This window comes from Patagioenas fasciata, chromosome 3 (assembly GCF_037038585.1).
Source record: "Patagioenas fasciata isolate bPatFas1 chromosome 3, bPatFas1.hap1, whole genome shotgun sequence".
Classification (NCBI taxonomy): domain Eukaryota; kingdom Metazoa; phylum Chordata; class Aves; order Columbiformes; family Columbidae; genus Patagioenas; species Patagioenas fasciata.
This window is the reverse complement of record NC_092522.1, coordinates 101,145,825-101,161,683: the sequence shown is the minus strand read 5'-3', so window position 1 is coordinate 101,161,683 and position 15,859 is coordinate 101,145,825. Positions and strand designations below refer to the sequence as shown.

The 15,859-nt window shown below is 37.0% G+C and overlaps 1 protein-coding gene across 4 annotated transcripts in view; it reads left to right on the top strand.

Moving 5' to 3' along the window:
• The window catches only part of MCPH1 (microcephalin 1), a 127,271-nt gene extending 119,534 nt beyond the window's left edge, over window positions 1–7,737 (top strand). For 2 of the 4 annotated variants that reach the window (XM_071807000.1, XM_065835951.2), the window contains 2 exons: window positions 6,231–6,468; window positions 7,360–7,733. In XM_071807000.1, the coding sequence (XP_071663101.1) occupies window positions 6,231–6,468; window positions 7,360–7,415 (294 nt within the window). In that variant the 3' untranslated portion in view covers window positions 7,416–7,733. Of the gene's footprint in view, window positions 1–6,230; window positions 6,469–7,359 lie in introns of all 4 variants that reach the window. The other 2 variants (XM_071807001.1, XM_065835947.2) reach the window with 2 other exon arrangements.
• The last annotated feature ends 8,122 nt before the right edge of the window (window positions 7,738–15,859 follow it).

Here is a 15,859-nt window from a genome sequence, read left to right as displayed (position 1 = left end):
GACTTTGTTCTGCGCTGAATTTTCCACTCTGTCTTCTAAAACTTTCTCCTTTTGCCTCTGGTCCCCATCTCAGTGCACCAGTCTTCTCCTGCACAAATGTATTTCAGGTTTGCCTGTACATACTATCAGTTTGTGTGCATGTGCTGGGGTGCTATGTAACTTTATCAAGCTTTCAAAGTGTGCATTCTCACTTCGGTCTGAAGGTTTCTGCTTTAATTTGACAGAAAGGGAACTTCTGTTTTAGACAAATGATATTGATAATCAATGGAAAAGCATTGTTTCAGTAAATATTGAGAAATAAGGATGCAATATTTGTAAATTATTTGCGTGAATGTTGCAAGTTGAGTTTTGCTCTGAGAATTAAAAACATCACTAGCAATAAAAAATGCATTTCACACCAAACAGTGGAATAAGATTCTGGGTGCTGTAGAGATAATAGTATGGTAGCATGGCTTGAGCCAGTTGGGATCCTGCATCGGTGTGATGTTCCATTAACATAGATAAGATTCTTAAAAGCTGAGGATTGATTTCTTTGTGAAACAGCTTGCTGAAAGAAGTTGTTTCCAGCTCTTAACATGCTCTTTTATACTGGAGAGCACCAATTTATTTACCTGGTACAGCATTTCAAAGTAATTTTTAAAGCTTTTAGTGAATATTATTTCAATTTTAGTATTCTCAATGTGTTAAAAAATCAGCAAACTGCTAAAATAAATTATAAGAAATAGAACTAAGATGATGAGCTTTTAATTTAAGTAGAAAACATATGTCACACCTTGTTCCTACAAAAACAGAGTTGCTGTTTGGTTAGTTGCTTCTATTCTCCTGTTAAACCTCCTATTTAGAAAGATGAAAAAGAGAGCGTTTCTTCTTTGTCCTGCAGGAGCACTGCATTGTTAACACAAACCCCCTTGATCCCTGTAGGGTTCTGCAGATTCTGCAAATTCCTCACTGCAGGATAACTGTACACCCAGAAGTCTGCACACTGCAATACACTCCTCTTTATCAGCATCAGGCTGATGCTCCACTTGTGGGGATGTGTGTCAGCCCTTGATCTTTACATGTACATGGGGTTCCACATATGTGTTTTTCTTTTAAATTTTTACTAAATGACAGACTGTCTGAAAATGCATATAACCATGCAAGTGTAATGTTTCCTAACAGTGTTGTAGCTTTGAGTGTTTTCTTCGTGAGGTCTTCCTACAGAATTACAGTAGCTGAAAATGTCAACGTTATTTGGCCAGTATATTTGTCCACACAGAAATCATATGAATATTAAAATATTAAAGCTTGATATTTCCCCAGCAACATCACCCGACTATATTAAATATGCTATTTTATGTGTCTCTTTTTGTTAAGTATGTAGATTATCAAACCATAAAGTGTGGGTTTTTTACTTTATCAATTTCCTGATTTTATGTCATTTAATAGTTTCAGAGCAGTGAACTAATCTACAAGACTTCAACAGTCCAATGCTTTTCTCTTTAGTGAAAATGAGCAATTTATCAACTTCAAATAAAATAACATCTCTTTATATAGGTATAAGCCATAAAATGTACAATCTTCTCTCTTCAAACTTATGTCCGCAATTTTATCTCCTGCTGTTTGCATTTAATAAAATGTATTTATTATTTTTGTAAGTAACAATAGCCAAGATATAATTATAGGTTTCCGTAAGCTCACTAAATACTTCATTAAAAAAACAGCCTTTTCAAATAGGTGTTGATAAGGTTTCCAATTCTATATTAAATGCTCAACTAGTAATGATAAAATAAATTCTGAGTTTGTTTTTGTAGATTTATTTATCTCTGGTGAATAAGATAAATTAATAATAAATATTTACCATTACGCGTATATTGATTGTGTAATGCATGAGCAGAGACATGTAGACATACATAGTTATTACCAGTGGCTACATTGTATATCTTTTTAAACTAATATTTCGCATTTTCATTCCTAGCCTATAAATACGATTTCTATTAATTGTAGTAAATCAGAAGCATATTCTTCATTTTGGTTTTGTGAAATAGTATTATTCTAATAGCATTTTAGACTGAAAATTTATTGATGTGCTATTTTCTGGAAGTACACTGAAAATTGTGTGCTGTACATGGGACATTAGCAGTTTCAGTGCTGAAAAATTTCTAAGTACATCCAGAAGAATGAGTTTTCTTTCACTTTATGTTGCATTAATTCAGGTATCCATTCAGAGATAATACCTTTGTGGGACCTGATGGCTCTCTCCTGAGCCTCATAAAAAGGTCACATCCTTGGACTTTTATGGAGTCTTGTGTTTGTTCCCAATCTGCCCACCCCACCCCCAGCAGGACTTATTTTCATAAAGTTCTAGGCGATGTTGCAAAGTTGGGGTTTGGTTGTTTTTTTTGTATGTTTGATAAATGCTTATTTGGTTTGTGGGGATTGAAAATCAGTCACAAGGAGGGACAACAATTGGTGAAATGTTTGGTGTGGGGTTTTTTATTATTATATAGTGAAGAAAGGCACTATTTTTTCATCATGCGTTCCCCATAAGTTTTACTTCTGTCAACGTGATTTTTTTTTCCTCTCAAAACTTAGGTTTAAACAAACATCTAAATTAATGGTACCTTTATGAGAAATGCATAGATAGAAGAGGCGTCTTCCTGGCATTCATCTAGCTAGTGAAAGAATTAGGTTGACTCCTAGGATCTTACCAAAAAGAGTAAATAGATGTTTTTAACATGGTTCTTCTGTCCATCTGCTAACAAATATAATTAGAAAGGAAAATCAGTGCTGTCTGTTATAATAGGGACTGACACAATTGTAGCCATAACTACCAACTGATACATACACAATTTGTGGAAATAGTCACTTTTGGGGTCTGATATTTTCCCAGGCTTGGTCTGTGCTGAGGAATTATTCATTTATTTGTAAAAGCTTACACAAAATGTGTATGGTTTCAAAGGGCTGGGAGCACCCCCGGAGTGCTGCAAGGGCTTTGATGTTGCAAAGGCAGCTGAGTCAATCCAGGGGGATGGGCTGGGGTCTGCCCTCCCCTCCCAGTGCCTGACCCCGTGTGGGCAGCCTGCTGCCTTCCTGGTGACCGGCTTCTGGCACTGCTGTCAGGTTAGTGCTCCACAAAGCAAAGTTAACCTTTCAGACTACTCTCTGAGTGCTGAACGTAAGTTATATGATTTTCCCTGGCTCTGAGACCTGTGTGCTGGAGCAAATCCATGCACAGCCTGTTGGGAAAGCTGTGGTGGTGGTGGTGATCCAGACAAAGCAAAAGTAAAGATGACATTCCACGTGGAAGGTTTCCTTTGATGATGCCACCAAGATGTACTGTGTTCTTACCATGTCCTCTTCTCAAATGTACTGATAATCCACACAGCTGGAGTTCTAAAGGCCGTTGAAGAAAATTTTCTCTATAGCATGTCAGCATTTCACTTCCTTGGGTTCCTTTAAAACACACTAAATGTATAGGATAAAGCATGCTATTTGTGGACATTAGGTGAGGGAAGTGCTCAAAATTTGGATTTCCTGATTTGATTAGCTGTGTACACATTTGCTTTTAATATTAACTTATTCCAACAGTTTCTGTATGAAGATGTACCATATGGATGAGTTTTTACTACAGTGGCAGTGAATAAGTTCTTTCAGGGGAAATATTTGAGGAAGTGGGAATACAATTAGCCCTTTTAAATCATATTCCTTAAAATATGTGAAATAGCAGATTGCAACAGTTTATATCTGGTGTCTTCTAAAACAAGTCCTATTGCATTTTTAAGATAAAAGCTTCTCAATCCTAATACTTTTTGTCTCTAAAATCTAAAGAGCTCCAAGTTGACAAAAACAGTATAATTTCTGTATTTTTTAGTTAAATCTGATCTATTTTAGATAAACTAGCATTGAAGTCTTATGGTAATCGTTGTTCTACTATAGGTTACATCTGATTTGTCCTAGTAAACAATTCCAGAGCTCTATGACAGATCAACTAAGATGGAATTGCATCTGTCATATGGCTGTTCTGAGGCTGATGTGAAGGGATTGTTATTTTTCACTATAAAGCATTCTTTAATTTGTTGACCTTGGTTACCACAAGCACTTTTGTCATTTCATGATCGTGCAGTTTTATAATTCATGAAAATGTGTTATTGTAGTCCTAGTACTACCAAAATCACAACACTGCTCTGTACATGGGAGACTTCAGTGTTTTGTGTTCATGAGCTAGTCCCTCAAAGTCTCAGAAGACCCATCAGCAAGTGATACTTTTAGCCAATTTAAAATCCAGTACTAATATTAAAACTGTACGGTTATTAGTTTTCTGTAGTTCATGACATCAGCCAGATATTCACAGAAGAGCATTCTGCACAGATGGAGGGAGGCAGTACCCTACTGAGTCCAAAACCAGATTTTCTGCACATATGTAAAGTACCAGGTGCCAACATATGTACAGGAAAGACCACCAGATATGTTCACTGTATGAGTGATGAAGAGTTGCTCTGCCCATGTATCATTCATCTGGCCAAGACATAAGGCACTCCCTCTGAGCTGAGCTTGGGTTCTTCAAATTCTGCAGCATAACTCTGCTTTGATGCTGTGCTCAACAAAATTATTTAGCAGCTGTTTGACTTCAGTGAGGCAGGTTTAGGTGCCATGCCATTCGTAAACCTAAATTCACAGAATAGAAAATAAAGGGTATATCTTGGATTGTTCTTGAGCCTTTTGGCCTGCTTCATCCATAGCAGTCACTGTCTTCATAACTTCCTCGATTCAAAACACAAAGATTCAATTTAGTTTTATTCTCAGGAGAGCAGCCAAGGGGTTAATAACAAAAAACTGAATTACCTATTGATGGAGGAGATCTCAGAATTCAGATTAGGATTGACTCATCCAAGAATAGCGGAGAGGACAGTGGCACAGAACCACCAATCTATAAAGTCTCATGTTAGCATGGGCTTCACGCTTTGCTGGTGTTTCATCTAGCTAATGGATCAGAAGTGCTAAGGCAATTCGCTTCGACTTTTGTCTATGGATTTGTGAACATGCTCTGGAACTGTTTTGCTTTATACATCCTTGTAAACCAGGTGAAGATTCTTAATTTGGCTGTACATCTGCTAAATACATATATTATTGCATTAAAATCTGAAGTGCCTATAGTTTCACAGCAAGTTTGTGACAAGACTGGAGGAAGTAATCCACTCAGCAAGTAATTTCTTCCAGTGTTCTAGTTACACTTCATCACTGACTATAGTTTCACATTCAGATGTCTCATATAATTCAGATTATACAGAGCAACTTTTTCTCTAAATAATGTGCTCATGTTGGTATCTGCATTAAAAATTCCAAACATCATGTAATATGAAACATTTATTTTTGTTCTCATCTTATTACTAACTCAAATCTTATTATACATTTTCCGAACTTTGACAAGAGATACAGAATCAAAGATGTCACATACGTAAATTTGGTAGGTCAATGGCAATCTCACTCTAAGAAATAAAAGCTTGCTTTTTTTTTTGGTATGAAAACTTTATATTGCATACCATAGTGTGTACGCTTTTTGTATACACTACAGGAAACGGCTTTAATTGCTGAATCACTGTCCTGCCTAGTATTACTGAGAAGAAAATTTGTCTCATCTAGATGAAGCAGGTTTTTATTATAATGAAGAAGTGTTACAGGCTGCACAGTATTCACAGAGGACTTCTTTTTTTTCTTTTCATAGAGGCAAAAGAGTTTACATGAAACAGTTTGCTCTGAAGTCCGGTAAACTTTTGTCACTTCCTACATCTGAGACAAAATACAGTTCATATTTGTGGAGCACAGGAGGGGAAAACAAGTCCTATGTTAGTTTAAACTCTGAATTAGATACATTTTTAAAGCTCCCTGGTACAAACTGATGAGTGCTACATATCATAAATGGTTTCACAGTTTGTATTTGTGCTGAAAGGCTATAATTATTCAGAATATCTTTGATATTTCTGTGTGATGTCCAGTGTTATAAATGTAAGAATGTAAGAATATGGTGCAAAATAATGCTGTCAAGTGCTTTAAGAAGTCTTACAAACCACTAAATCAATATAATACAGCAAATACTTTGTATAATTTACCCAAGATTTTCTGGTATGTCTGAAAAAGTCAAGTTCATATTCATAACCTTTTTTTCTGAATTAACAAAGAGAAGGATTAGTTTTACTTTGAGTGGAAATGCAACGAATGAGTTACTAATTTCCTTCTTTCCTCAAATATAGATCTGCAGACTTCAGCGTCAACTATCAACAGGAAAATACCAGCAAAATCTCTTTTCAAACCAGCCTGTGATGTTTGTATCTCCTACCAGTCAGCCACCCTGCAAAAAGCTGATTGAACTTATACAGCTGTCAGGAGGAAAAGTATGTAACACCTTACGTCAGGCAAATATCTGCATAGGAGAAAAACCAGGAAAGAAGTACCAGGAAATAAAATGTTTATCAGAAAAATGGGTATTAGGTAAGACACTAAATTTCAACTCATATAAAAAAGATGTGAAATATATATTAAAAAACTGACTGGAAATAGCTCACTAAACTGAGGTTAAGGAAGGAAGAAAATGGAACAGACTGCTACAGTTAGGTTTTCAGGAAGGTTGTCTCTATGGTGAGGACTTTCTCTTACTAGATGTAAGACTGCTTCATTATGGTCCTGGTCCTCACCATTGTAATTTTACCAAGAACAAATTTCATCCAGATTTTCAAATTTATTTTTTGCATGATTCTTTCATTCAGAGCAAACTAAACTCCAGATCCAGCATCTCTTGAGTTTACTGCAGCTGCACAGGCCGTGCTCAGCCCCTCAGTGGGTTGAAGGAGTTGCAAATCCAGCTGCTACTGAAGGACTCTGAATTCTTTGTGCCCTTTACAAATTTCTCAGATCTCTTTTGCAGTCTGTATGGTACTTTAGAGGAAGGATACAGGCCTTTGAAGTTCAGTCCCTTTCTCAATAACTGTTTGCATAACAGTATGAACAGCCTCACCTAGAAATGGCCATCTTAATCAAATCAGATCTCAAATTTTATCTAATCTTTGACACTTCACTGTTGTAACCCAGTTGTTTTGTGTCTATCTGCTTTCTGATGTTAACAATGACTGCCAATTCACTCAAGGTTGAGCACGATAAAAAGCAAATAGGTAGATAATGTAGCACCTGTTTTAAAGTTAAATAAATGATAAGTTCTTGCAGTATTATCATTTGACTGCTCTTTTTTTAGGGTCCTTCTCTGTCTGGGTTCTGAGCTACACCAAAGTCTTTTATACCCGAAATTGCTCTGAAGTACATTGTTGCTTTATAATCTATTTCTTGTGCACTTTATCTTAAATAATCCTACTTTTTTATTTCTTTCAGATTCAGTCACTCAGCATACAGTATGTCCCATGGAAAACTACATTTTTCATCTGTGAGCTAACTCAAGAGCTTCCATACGGTTGTAAGGGAACAAGCCTAGTTTGGATTCAACAAAAAACTAATCTGTGAATAAAATTTCTAAGAAAATGCAAGTTGTGTCTTTATAAATACATGGAAATGTTTTCTATATTTTTATTACTAAGTATTCAGCTTGTCAACTCTTTAGAGTTTTTTAATAATAAAGTACTTCCCTAATAAAAGCCATCTTGCTTTTATTTATTTCTTGAAGACCTTCAGGCCTAAAAGTTGAATGAATGATTATTCACTGCAAGGAAGTGGAAAGATATTTTCTGATCTCTAAGCAAAGTTGGTCACATTACAGTGTGATTAAAAGATGTGCATTCGATATGGGTGAGCGTGCCCAAGCCAGCCGTGGTGCAGGCAGCAGGAGCTGTGCCTCTACAGGCAGCTGGAGGCCCATGTTGCTGTATCTTCATGACCATTGCTAATTACATTTCTTTGGTAAAAACATAAGGTGTCCCATCATGTTCAACTCACACCTGCTGGTGTAAACTTGCACTTTTAAATTGAGTTTTCAGAAGTAATTGAAACTCAGTAATTATGGTCAGACATATAGTTGAGGTATTACTTTATTTCAATACCTTTAATTGAGTTTCAGACTGTGTCTACCTTACCTCTAGGCTGAAACCATAAAGAGTTACTGATCCTGAGTCAAATGACTTAAGACAACATATAATTCAAGTGCTAAAATCTGTCAAAAATGGAACAGATCATTGCTTGAAAAATACATACCACTATCTTAAATATTAAATTCCTCTTCAACCTGTGTGTTGTTTGTTTTTTTTTTTAACAGATACAAAGTAGGATTTGTCTGTAAAATACGTGGTGTAGCGCTTCTTTATTTGTAAGTGTACAACCTCCTTTAAATATTTGCAAGGTCCATCAAAATGATGAATTCTCACATAGACAGTAATGTATTATCAAGTAACGTAACTGCAGCTTATAACTCACACCTTCCAAGCTCAGTGCTCTCCTCAGAGTACTGGCAGCGTAAGCCAATGGAAACCCTGTACTAAAAATAATGATTTCAAGTTAATAATATGGAACAATCAAGGTACAACGGCTTATAAATGTTGCCATTCCATTGCATTGTTCTAACTCCTTGAGCTTTTTAAGGGATTTGGATGCACAGTGTCTGTAAACTTGAGGATTATATGTATTTTTCCCATCAAAACAAGTTCAGCAGTATCTGGGTGGCAAGTTGTTTCAGGCACAAATTACATGTGTATAGTTGCTCTGTAAAATGTTAAATATACTTAACGGAAAAGCTCCAAGATATGATGACTTTATGGAAAATTAAACTGACTTTATTTTCAGAAATACTGAACACCTGTAACTCAGAAGGTTAAGATCTCATTTTCAAGTATTTAAGTGCTATATAGCCAGGTTTAACATATAAACTAGAAAATGTAATTTATTGGGTTTTTTTCCTTACTTAGTTCTCTGACAAGCACATTTTTAAAATCTCAACTAGGAAAATATGTTTGATACAAAAACTGATATGTCACACACAAAAACTGGTAATCAGGTCTGTCTACAAATTGTACTGTGTATAATAAAAAATATTTACCTATTTACTGCAGAACACTGGTAACATGTTACCAACCTTTATTAAGAAACTATATGCCAAGTACTATAGACTAAAATAAAAATACTGAAATAGGTTGTGACATGTCAACATATGGTTCCCAGTAAAAAATGGAATAATTTGTTTGAATTATATTGCTTAACTTTGAATATTAAAATCTCCTAGTTTATTTTGCAGTCATTTCCTAAATGTACTATCCATAAAAATCTGTCACTATTAATTTATAGAATGTAACATTCCAAATCAGTTTCCTCATAAATCTTCTTAAGATTAATCTCAGCAATTTAAATAGTGAATTCTTGGATCAGCTTGTTGGTCTTCATTAGTCACACATGTAACAGACTTGACAGTCAAAAGTCCAAGATACTTTTTTCTAAATGAAAATGTTTCAGATAAAACAAGCTGTCAATTTAGATAATTTCACCTTAAATTATATGGTTTGGTAGAAATCCCTATGGATTGGCTATTCTTGCAAAATTTGTAGTACACAAGTAAATATAGCCAGCAGGAAATTAAGTGTCTAATCTTGGTGTCACGTTATAGGCAAGAGAAGTGCTGTTCATCCATACTGAATATGGCTTTGTAATAATACATAACAAATTCAGGAAAGGTGAGAATTAAATCCAAAGACTAGCATGTGGTACAGGCAGCAGAAAAAGAAATACTATTTCATTTTTTAAGTCTGAACTCTTTCACACAAACAGCTTGTGACCTTGTGTGGGTTATCAACCACCTCAGTGTTGGAAGGTGGTGCGTTTCTACCCAAGACCTCAACATGAAAAGACACTGATGCTGGTCATCCCTCAGTAAAACAACACGGAGGGGGAATGGTGAAAGCTTGTTAAATGATTTGTTTGTCAGCAGAAATCCACCAACTGAAAAAACACCTGCACTTGATACAGAGGTCCTAAGGACAGTAACACGCAGAAGAAAAGGCACAGAACCCAGCAACGTGACAGGTCTTTGATTCATGGGTAGTTTTGAGTTGATCAGTGCTAAGATCTTTCAAGGTCCAGTGCTTACCTAACGTTCTGCTGTAGCACAGCACAGTGCGCTGGCTCCTCTGCAAGATGGCACCAGCCTCACCTTATCAGGAATCTAGTTTTTTATTTTTTTATTTCCTTTTTTTTTCTTTCAAGCTTTTTTTTTTCTTTGCAGAGGAGGACTTTTTTATCCTGCATGAGTATTTTTGCCATTTTTTGTGAAAATGACTGCACTCAGCTGCTGTCTCTCCTCCTCAGAGAGCTCCTGCCCTCCAGCTAAAGGCTGTCTCTAATATTAGCATGATTAAAGACTTTTCTAAGTTAGCTTAATTTGATGATTAAGCTTTTTAAACCAAAATAAACCAAAAAGCCAAAATAAGTATTATTCCTGAGGTTCACTGCAGGTCCTATTTTAACTCATTTCACTTGCACTCATGGTGTAGGTGATATCACTCAGATGCACAGAGCACAAATATCCCTTCCCTTCTTCCTCTTCCAGAGGTGAAATGAGGTTTTACCACACTTTGCATAATTTCTGGGTGCTCACACTGGTAAATGCAGAAATACTGAAAACAAACATAGGCATGACCTTGAAGAATGCGTTGCCCAAGTTGTGTCAGAATGGCAGCAAAATTGGTGTCTTCTTGAAACAGTATATCCTTAAAAATAAATCAGGATCTAAAACAATTTATTTATAGTTAGAGTGACTAATAATGTGAGATTGGCTAAGGATGTGTTTGAAAGCAAACTGCCAGAAACCCATAAGGTGGGTGGATTAGACATCTCTTTTTTCTCTTTTCTCTGTTTCTGTAATCAGTTTTAGATTGTGACTGTATTTGGGGTGAGTATATCTAGTGAGTAAAAAACCTCTAAATATTCACAGTCACCCTAGTATATAAGCCATCTGGTATTGACTTATTAAACTACAGATTTGTTAACCTGTTTTTACGTTTCTGAACATTTTCCTAACTCAACTATAGGCAACTTTTTAGAGACTCATACTTTTTAAATAAAAAGAACTAGTGAAAACTATTGCATCACTTGATTTTCTGTGTATAGTTCCACTATAGTAAACTTCTATTATCATGATGGATCTATATAGAGTGTAATTTGGGCAGGATTGCATTATGTGGTAAAGTGTGATCAGCAGATTCAGCCCTAGGAAGCTGCTAGCACACACGTGCCTTTATGCATTTTTTGGTGAAACCTATAATCAGCTTAGGCGTTGTAAGGCAAAGGTGATTTTAATCGACATTTCTGAGCAGGAATTGTGGCTGTGTGGAACTGTGTTTCTAACTTTTCTGGAGCATAAAATGGAGGTATCCCAGGAAAAATGTCTAGAAAGCGGATGAAACTACTTTTTTTTTTTCCTCCAGAACAACACACCACCATGGAAAGAAAAGACTGAAAACTGGAAAACATGAAAAAGTCTGTGTCTGTGCCAGCAGTCCGAGTTTTTTAATGACAGATCTAATAACAGAAAACCAACTGGCTGTAGTCCTATTGCATTAAGAGAGTTTTAATTCTGATCTCCTTTTAACATTTTCAGAAGAAGCTCTTTGCATGATATGACCAAATGGTGGGCTCTGGAAGAGCATCGCCCTTACTACAGATCATGCAGCAGCTGACAAGAAGGTGGTTTAAAACTGCCACTAGTAAATAAATAAGAGCTGGTGTTGAAGTTATGAGCAGAGGTGTCTGCTAAGAGCTTTTGCTGGGCGCTGGCAAAGCAAAATTTTTCTTCTGTTGATACAGATATGAAAGAACCCTCTAAGCACCCAGGAGCAGCTTAAACTCCTGTGCAGGGCTGAGGTGTTGACAGGTGGCAGCCAGGTGTAATGTAGCATTGCAAGTTTCTTTGAACTGCTTGAGCCAGCAGTGATTTGTGGCATCGTGCTGGAGGCACAGCCCCCTCAGGCTGCCGGCAGGTCCGCACCTTCCTCGCCCCTGAGAATCCTGAGATCATGCCAGATGGACCTTCCTAGCCCTTGTCTGTGCCAGCTTGTGTTGTTTGCCTCGTAGCTTCTGCGATCTGGAAAGCAGCTGACTTATCACTGGACACAGAACCGCCCTGTGGCATTTATTTTCTAAGGAGATTTATCAATGCCCACAAAGTCTCTCGTGTTGTTCTTGGATTTAAAAAAAAGTGTACTTACATATGAGGTTACAAGCGGACTGGTACTGCCAGTCCAGACAGCTTTTGGGTTTTTTTTTTCTTTCTTCATGTCACATTTAATGGAACTGTACAGTCAGGGCTTTTAAGAGAGAGAAAGTTGGGTCTTCAGGGAAGTGTGCACAGGGTGGTGGCCTCACAGAATTATCACTGTGACATGATCTTTTAATAATAGGCAAAGCAGCTGATGCTGAAACTTGGAAACTTCTGTAAACAGCTACTTTCTGCAACACCTAGGTGACTTTAAAGACACTACTTTTTCAAAACTTTGGATAATTAAAGAAACATACTTTCAAAATGGCAGAAGGAGATAGCTTTACAATTGTGAACTACTACAGAGATGATCTCATGTCTAAATTACAATGCAGGATATTTACGCACAAAAATCAAAAGAATGCAGCCTGGTGTAAGTAAGGATGAAATAGCCTTGTCAAAGAAGGAAAAGTTTCTTTGATAAGGATATCACAGACCTTGCTACTAGACAGTGAAGTACTATCTGCAGAGGAACAGAAACAAGCAAATACTTTCCCTCAAATCCAGCAGAAGCACAGCCTTTATATTATACAGTGACTGGGCATCATCTTTTCCTTCATATTCTTAAAAAATAACTATTTATTTTTTAGTGCCTACAGATTCCATAGTCTTGTGTCAATCAAAAGTAATCAGTCCGCTTGATCGTCCTCTTTAAAGCATAAATGTTTTCCTTGGTCAGGCACCATGGTTTTAACAGAAGCTTCAAGGTATATCCTTCCCTCCCTGCTAGAACTGCTGTCCAATCCCAGAGTTATCGGTTTTGTCTTGACTGCTGTTATCTTTCCCTCAATCAACACTTGTAATATCAGTTCCTCTCATCCACGCAACTCCTGTTCGTAAGATTATTCATGCAGTTCTTTGCCATCTTCACTATTTTAGTCACTAGTTGTTTCACTCTTCCCAGTTCATCAGACAAAATATTCATTTATCTTCTAAGCTCTCACCACTGTAGTTCCACCCTCCCTATCACATCTAAGACTTACCTACCTGTTGATTCTCACCTTTGTTTCATTAAAGGATATCAGCCTTAAGCATTAAATCTGAGGGGGAGAGAATGGGATGGAATGGTTAACTGTTTTCATGCTTCTCTTTTCAGACTTCCTTTTACAAGTTACTGTAGAAATCCACTGTGCAGTCCTTCACTCTCTCCATGTCCTACTTCAAAGCTCTCCAATACTTCACCGCTTGTTAGGGCTAGGCAGGTAGAAAGCTACACTCCTGGCTTCTGATGGGCTAAGAACTGTATATTTGCTGTTGCATTTAGATAATGTTACTTTGTTCTATCTACTCCAGCCCTCTGGTTCATCTACTCTCTTCTCGTGTTCCCAGATGAAGCTCTCCAGCACACTGACCTGTGCCTCGAGTGGACAAGTACCTGGGACCATCAGGCCTTACCATGCAATAAAAATTTAAATAGAGACAGAAGAGATTACAATTGTATTAAGGAAAGGCACAACCCTGTGCCTATTTTCAACAAACACTAAATACTGTAATAATAAATAAATATATTATCTCAAAAAGGCTGTGTAGACTCAAACTGTATGCAACACACATTATATGCTTGAGCCTTAAATTACTTTTCAGGCTTTCTCTCAAGTGGGGTAAGGCTGTTTTTTCTTTAGATCATTAGTAGGTATTGACTTGGCTACTAGTATGGGGAGAGGTAAAGGAAAAGCACTTTCCACATTTTCTGCTCTGGAGTGAAACATTCCAACTCATTCATTCAAAAACCAGAAGTTCAGTCAGGGGAAGTTTTGTTAATTAGTCTCTGCTATCTGAGATAAGCCTAAGCCTAAACCTAAGATGTATGCATGTATGTATGCAGTACGGACGATGGCAAGACTTTAAATGTTCTGTGCAACACATGTAAGTAAATGTCTTTCAACTAAACCAACATCCAAAATTCTGCATTATACTCTTATAATGTTAAGTTGAGCAAACCCAGGGTTTTTTATTTTAACAGCTCTGGGGAGGAGTAAAGGTTTTAGTTCAAGAAATGAACAAATATGGACCTGCTCTGATTATAGCCTAATGTGTCAATTCAGATGAAAATCAAGGCACTTGGAAACAGTGCTACGAGTTTGCAGATACTTGACCTCTGTGAAAAGCCTGACTGGTCTCTCTTCCACTTTTAATGTGCACTCAAAGAAATTTGGTGCTCCTCCTTCCCCCAGTGATGACCGAATATTTCTGAATAACTTGAAATTCACACCCACTTGAAATGCTGACTTGGGAATACACTTTTTTGGACACATGCTTCATCATATTTCAGCTGTACACAAAGATAAGAATTTTAGAAGTTTGGAGGCAGAGCGTTTCCTCCTACAGAAGAGAATTTATATTTTCCCTGACATTGCCCAGGCAACACAGGCTTGAATTAAAAAAATGACGCTAAAAGCAGAGTTCTCTAGTCTGGGAATCAACACTGTTGTTTTATTCCCAGCTACATTCAGTATCCTATTTGACGAAGAGAAGAATGTCCCTCATAAGTGCAGGGATGTTGAACATATTTTGATGACCCATATAAAAGCTATCAGAGGGCATGAAGATGCAAATAAAAGAATCTGCAGTTACAAAATTATCCAACTTAAGATTCACTTTTCTGTGACTTTACTTAGCCTTTTCTCCTTCTGTGCTTTCTTTTTTTTTTTCTTCCTCCTCTATTATATTAAAAAAAAAAAAGTTGTATGAAAGACTGAAACCCATACTCCCTGAACAGTACTCTCCTGAAGAGTATCATAGCCACTGAGGTACAGAATCAGATCTCCTCTTTTGCCTTCCCATTTGAAATCTTCTGTATACCCAGAACAGTAGTGATGAGTCACATACAAACTTCAAAACTAGAGAAATCTGATGGGAGATATGAGCTTGGATATGGCCAGGCTAATCAGGGCTCTGTATCCAGGTCTTCAGTTCTCTAGATGCCATTATGAGGGTTACTCATACCATCTGCTTTGCTCTCTGACATGCAATTTAGAGCATCTAAGTTAGAAGCCTAGGTAAGCATGAAGATAGCAGAAGCAGGAAGACTCCTAACAAAGGTTGTCTGAATATTCAACTGAAAATCTACAGCAGATTATATCATTAATGAAGAGAAGTATGTATCTGTTCCTCTCAGGCCTAAGTTAGAGAGCTAAATGTTTGAGTATTCAAAAAGGTGTCTGCCCATTGAATTCGAGAAAAGTTCCTTTCTGTCTGACAAGCAGCACATTCCTTTGCACTTCCAAGCATGCAGGTGTGCAGTTCTGATCCCCCTGGACCTAAAAGGACACAGTACATGTTGAAAAGCTAAGAGAGGGGCAATACAGTCACAGCATGAGTCACATATGAGAAGTGATTACATAGACTGCTGAAAAGAGATGGGTGAGAGGGCAGTGTTGCTCTTCACACAAAATATAATCAAGCTATGGAACTTAGTGGATGTTAAAAGTTTACATGGATTTAAAAAAAAAAAAAACTGGACACATTCAAATTGAAATAATCTGTCTCAGGAAGTTCCTGAGCTAGGAATTGTTGGAACGTGGACAACTCTGCTGAATGGCATGGCGACTCCCTAAATCTTGACGGGACCAATTCCAGGTGCTTTCTGGCCTTTTTCTTGCCAGGCAGCAGTTACGCAAGATATTAAGCACCTTGCAGAAC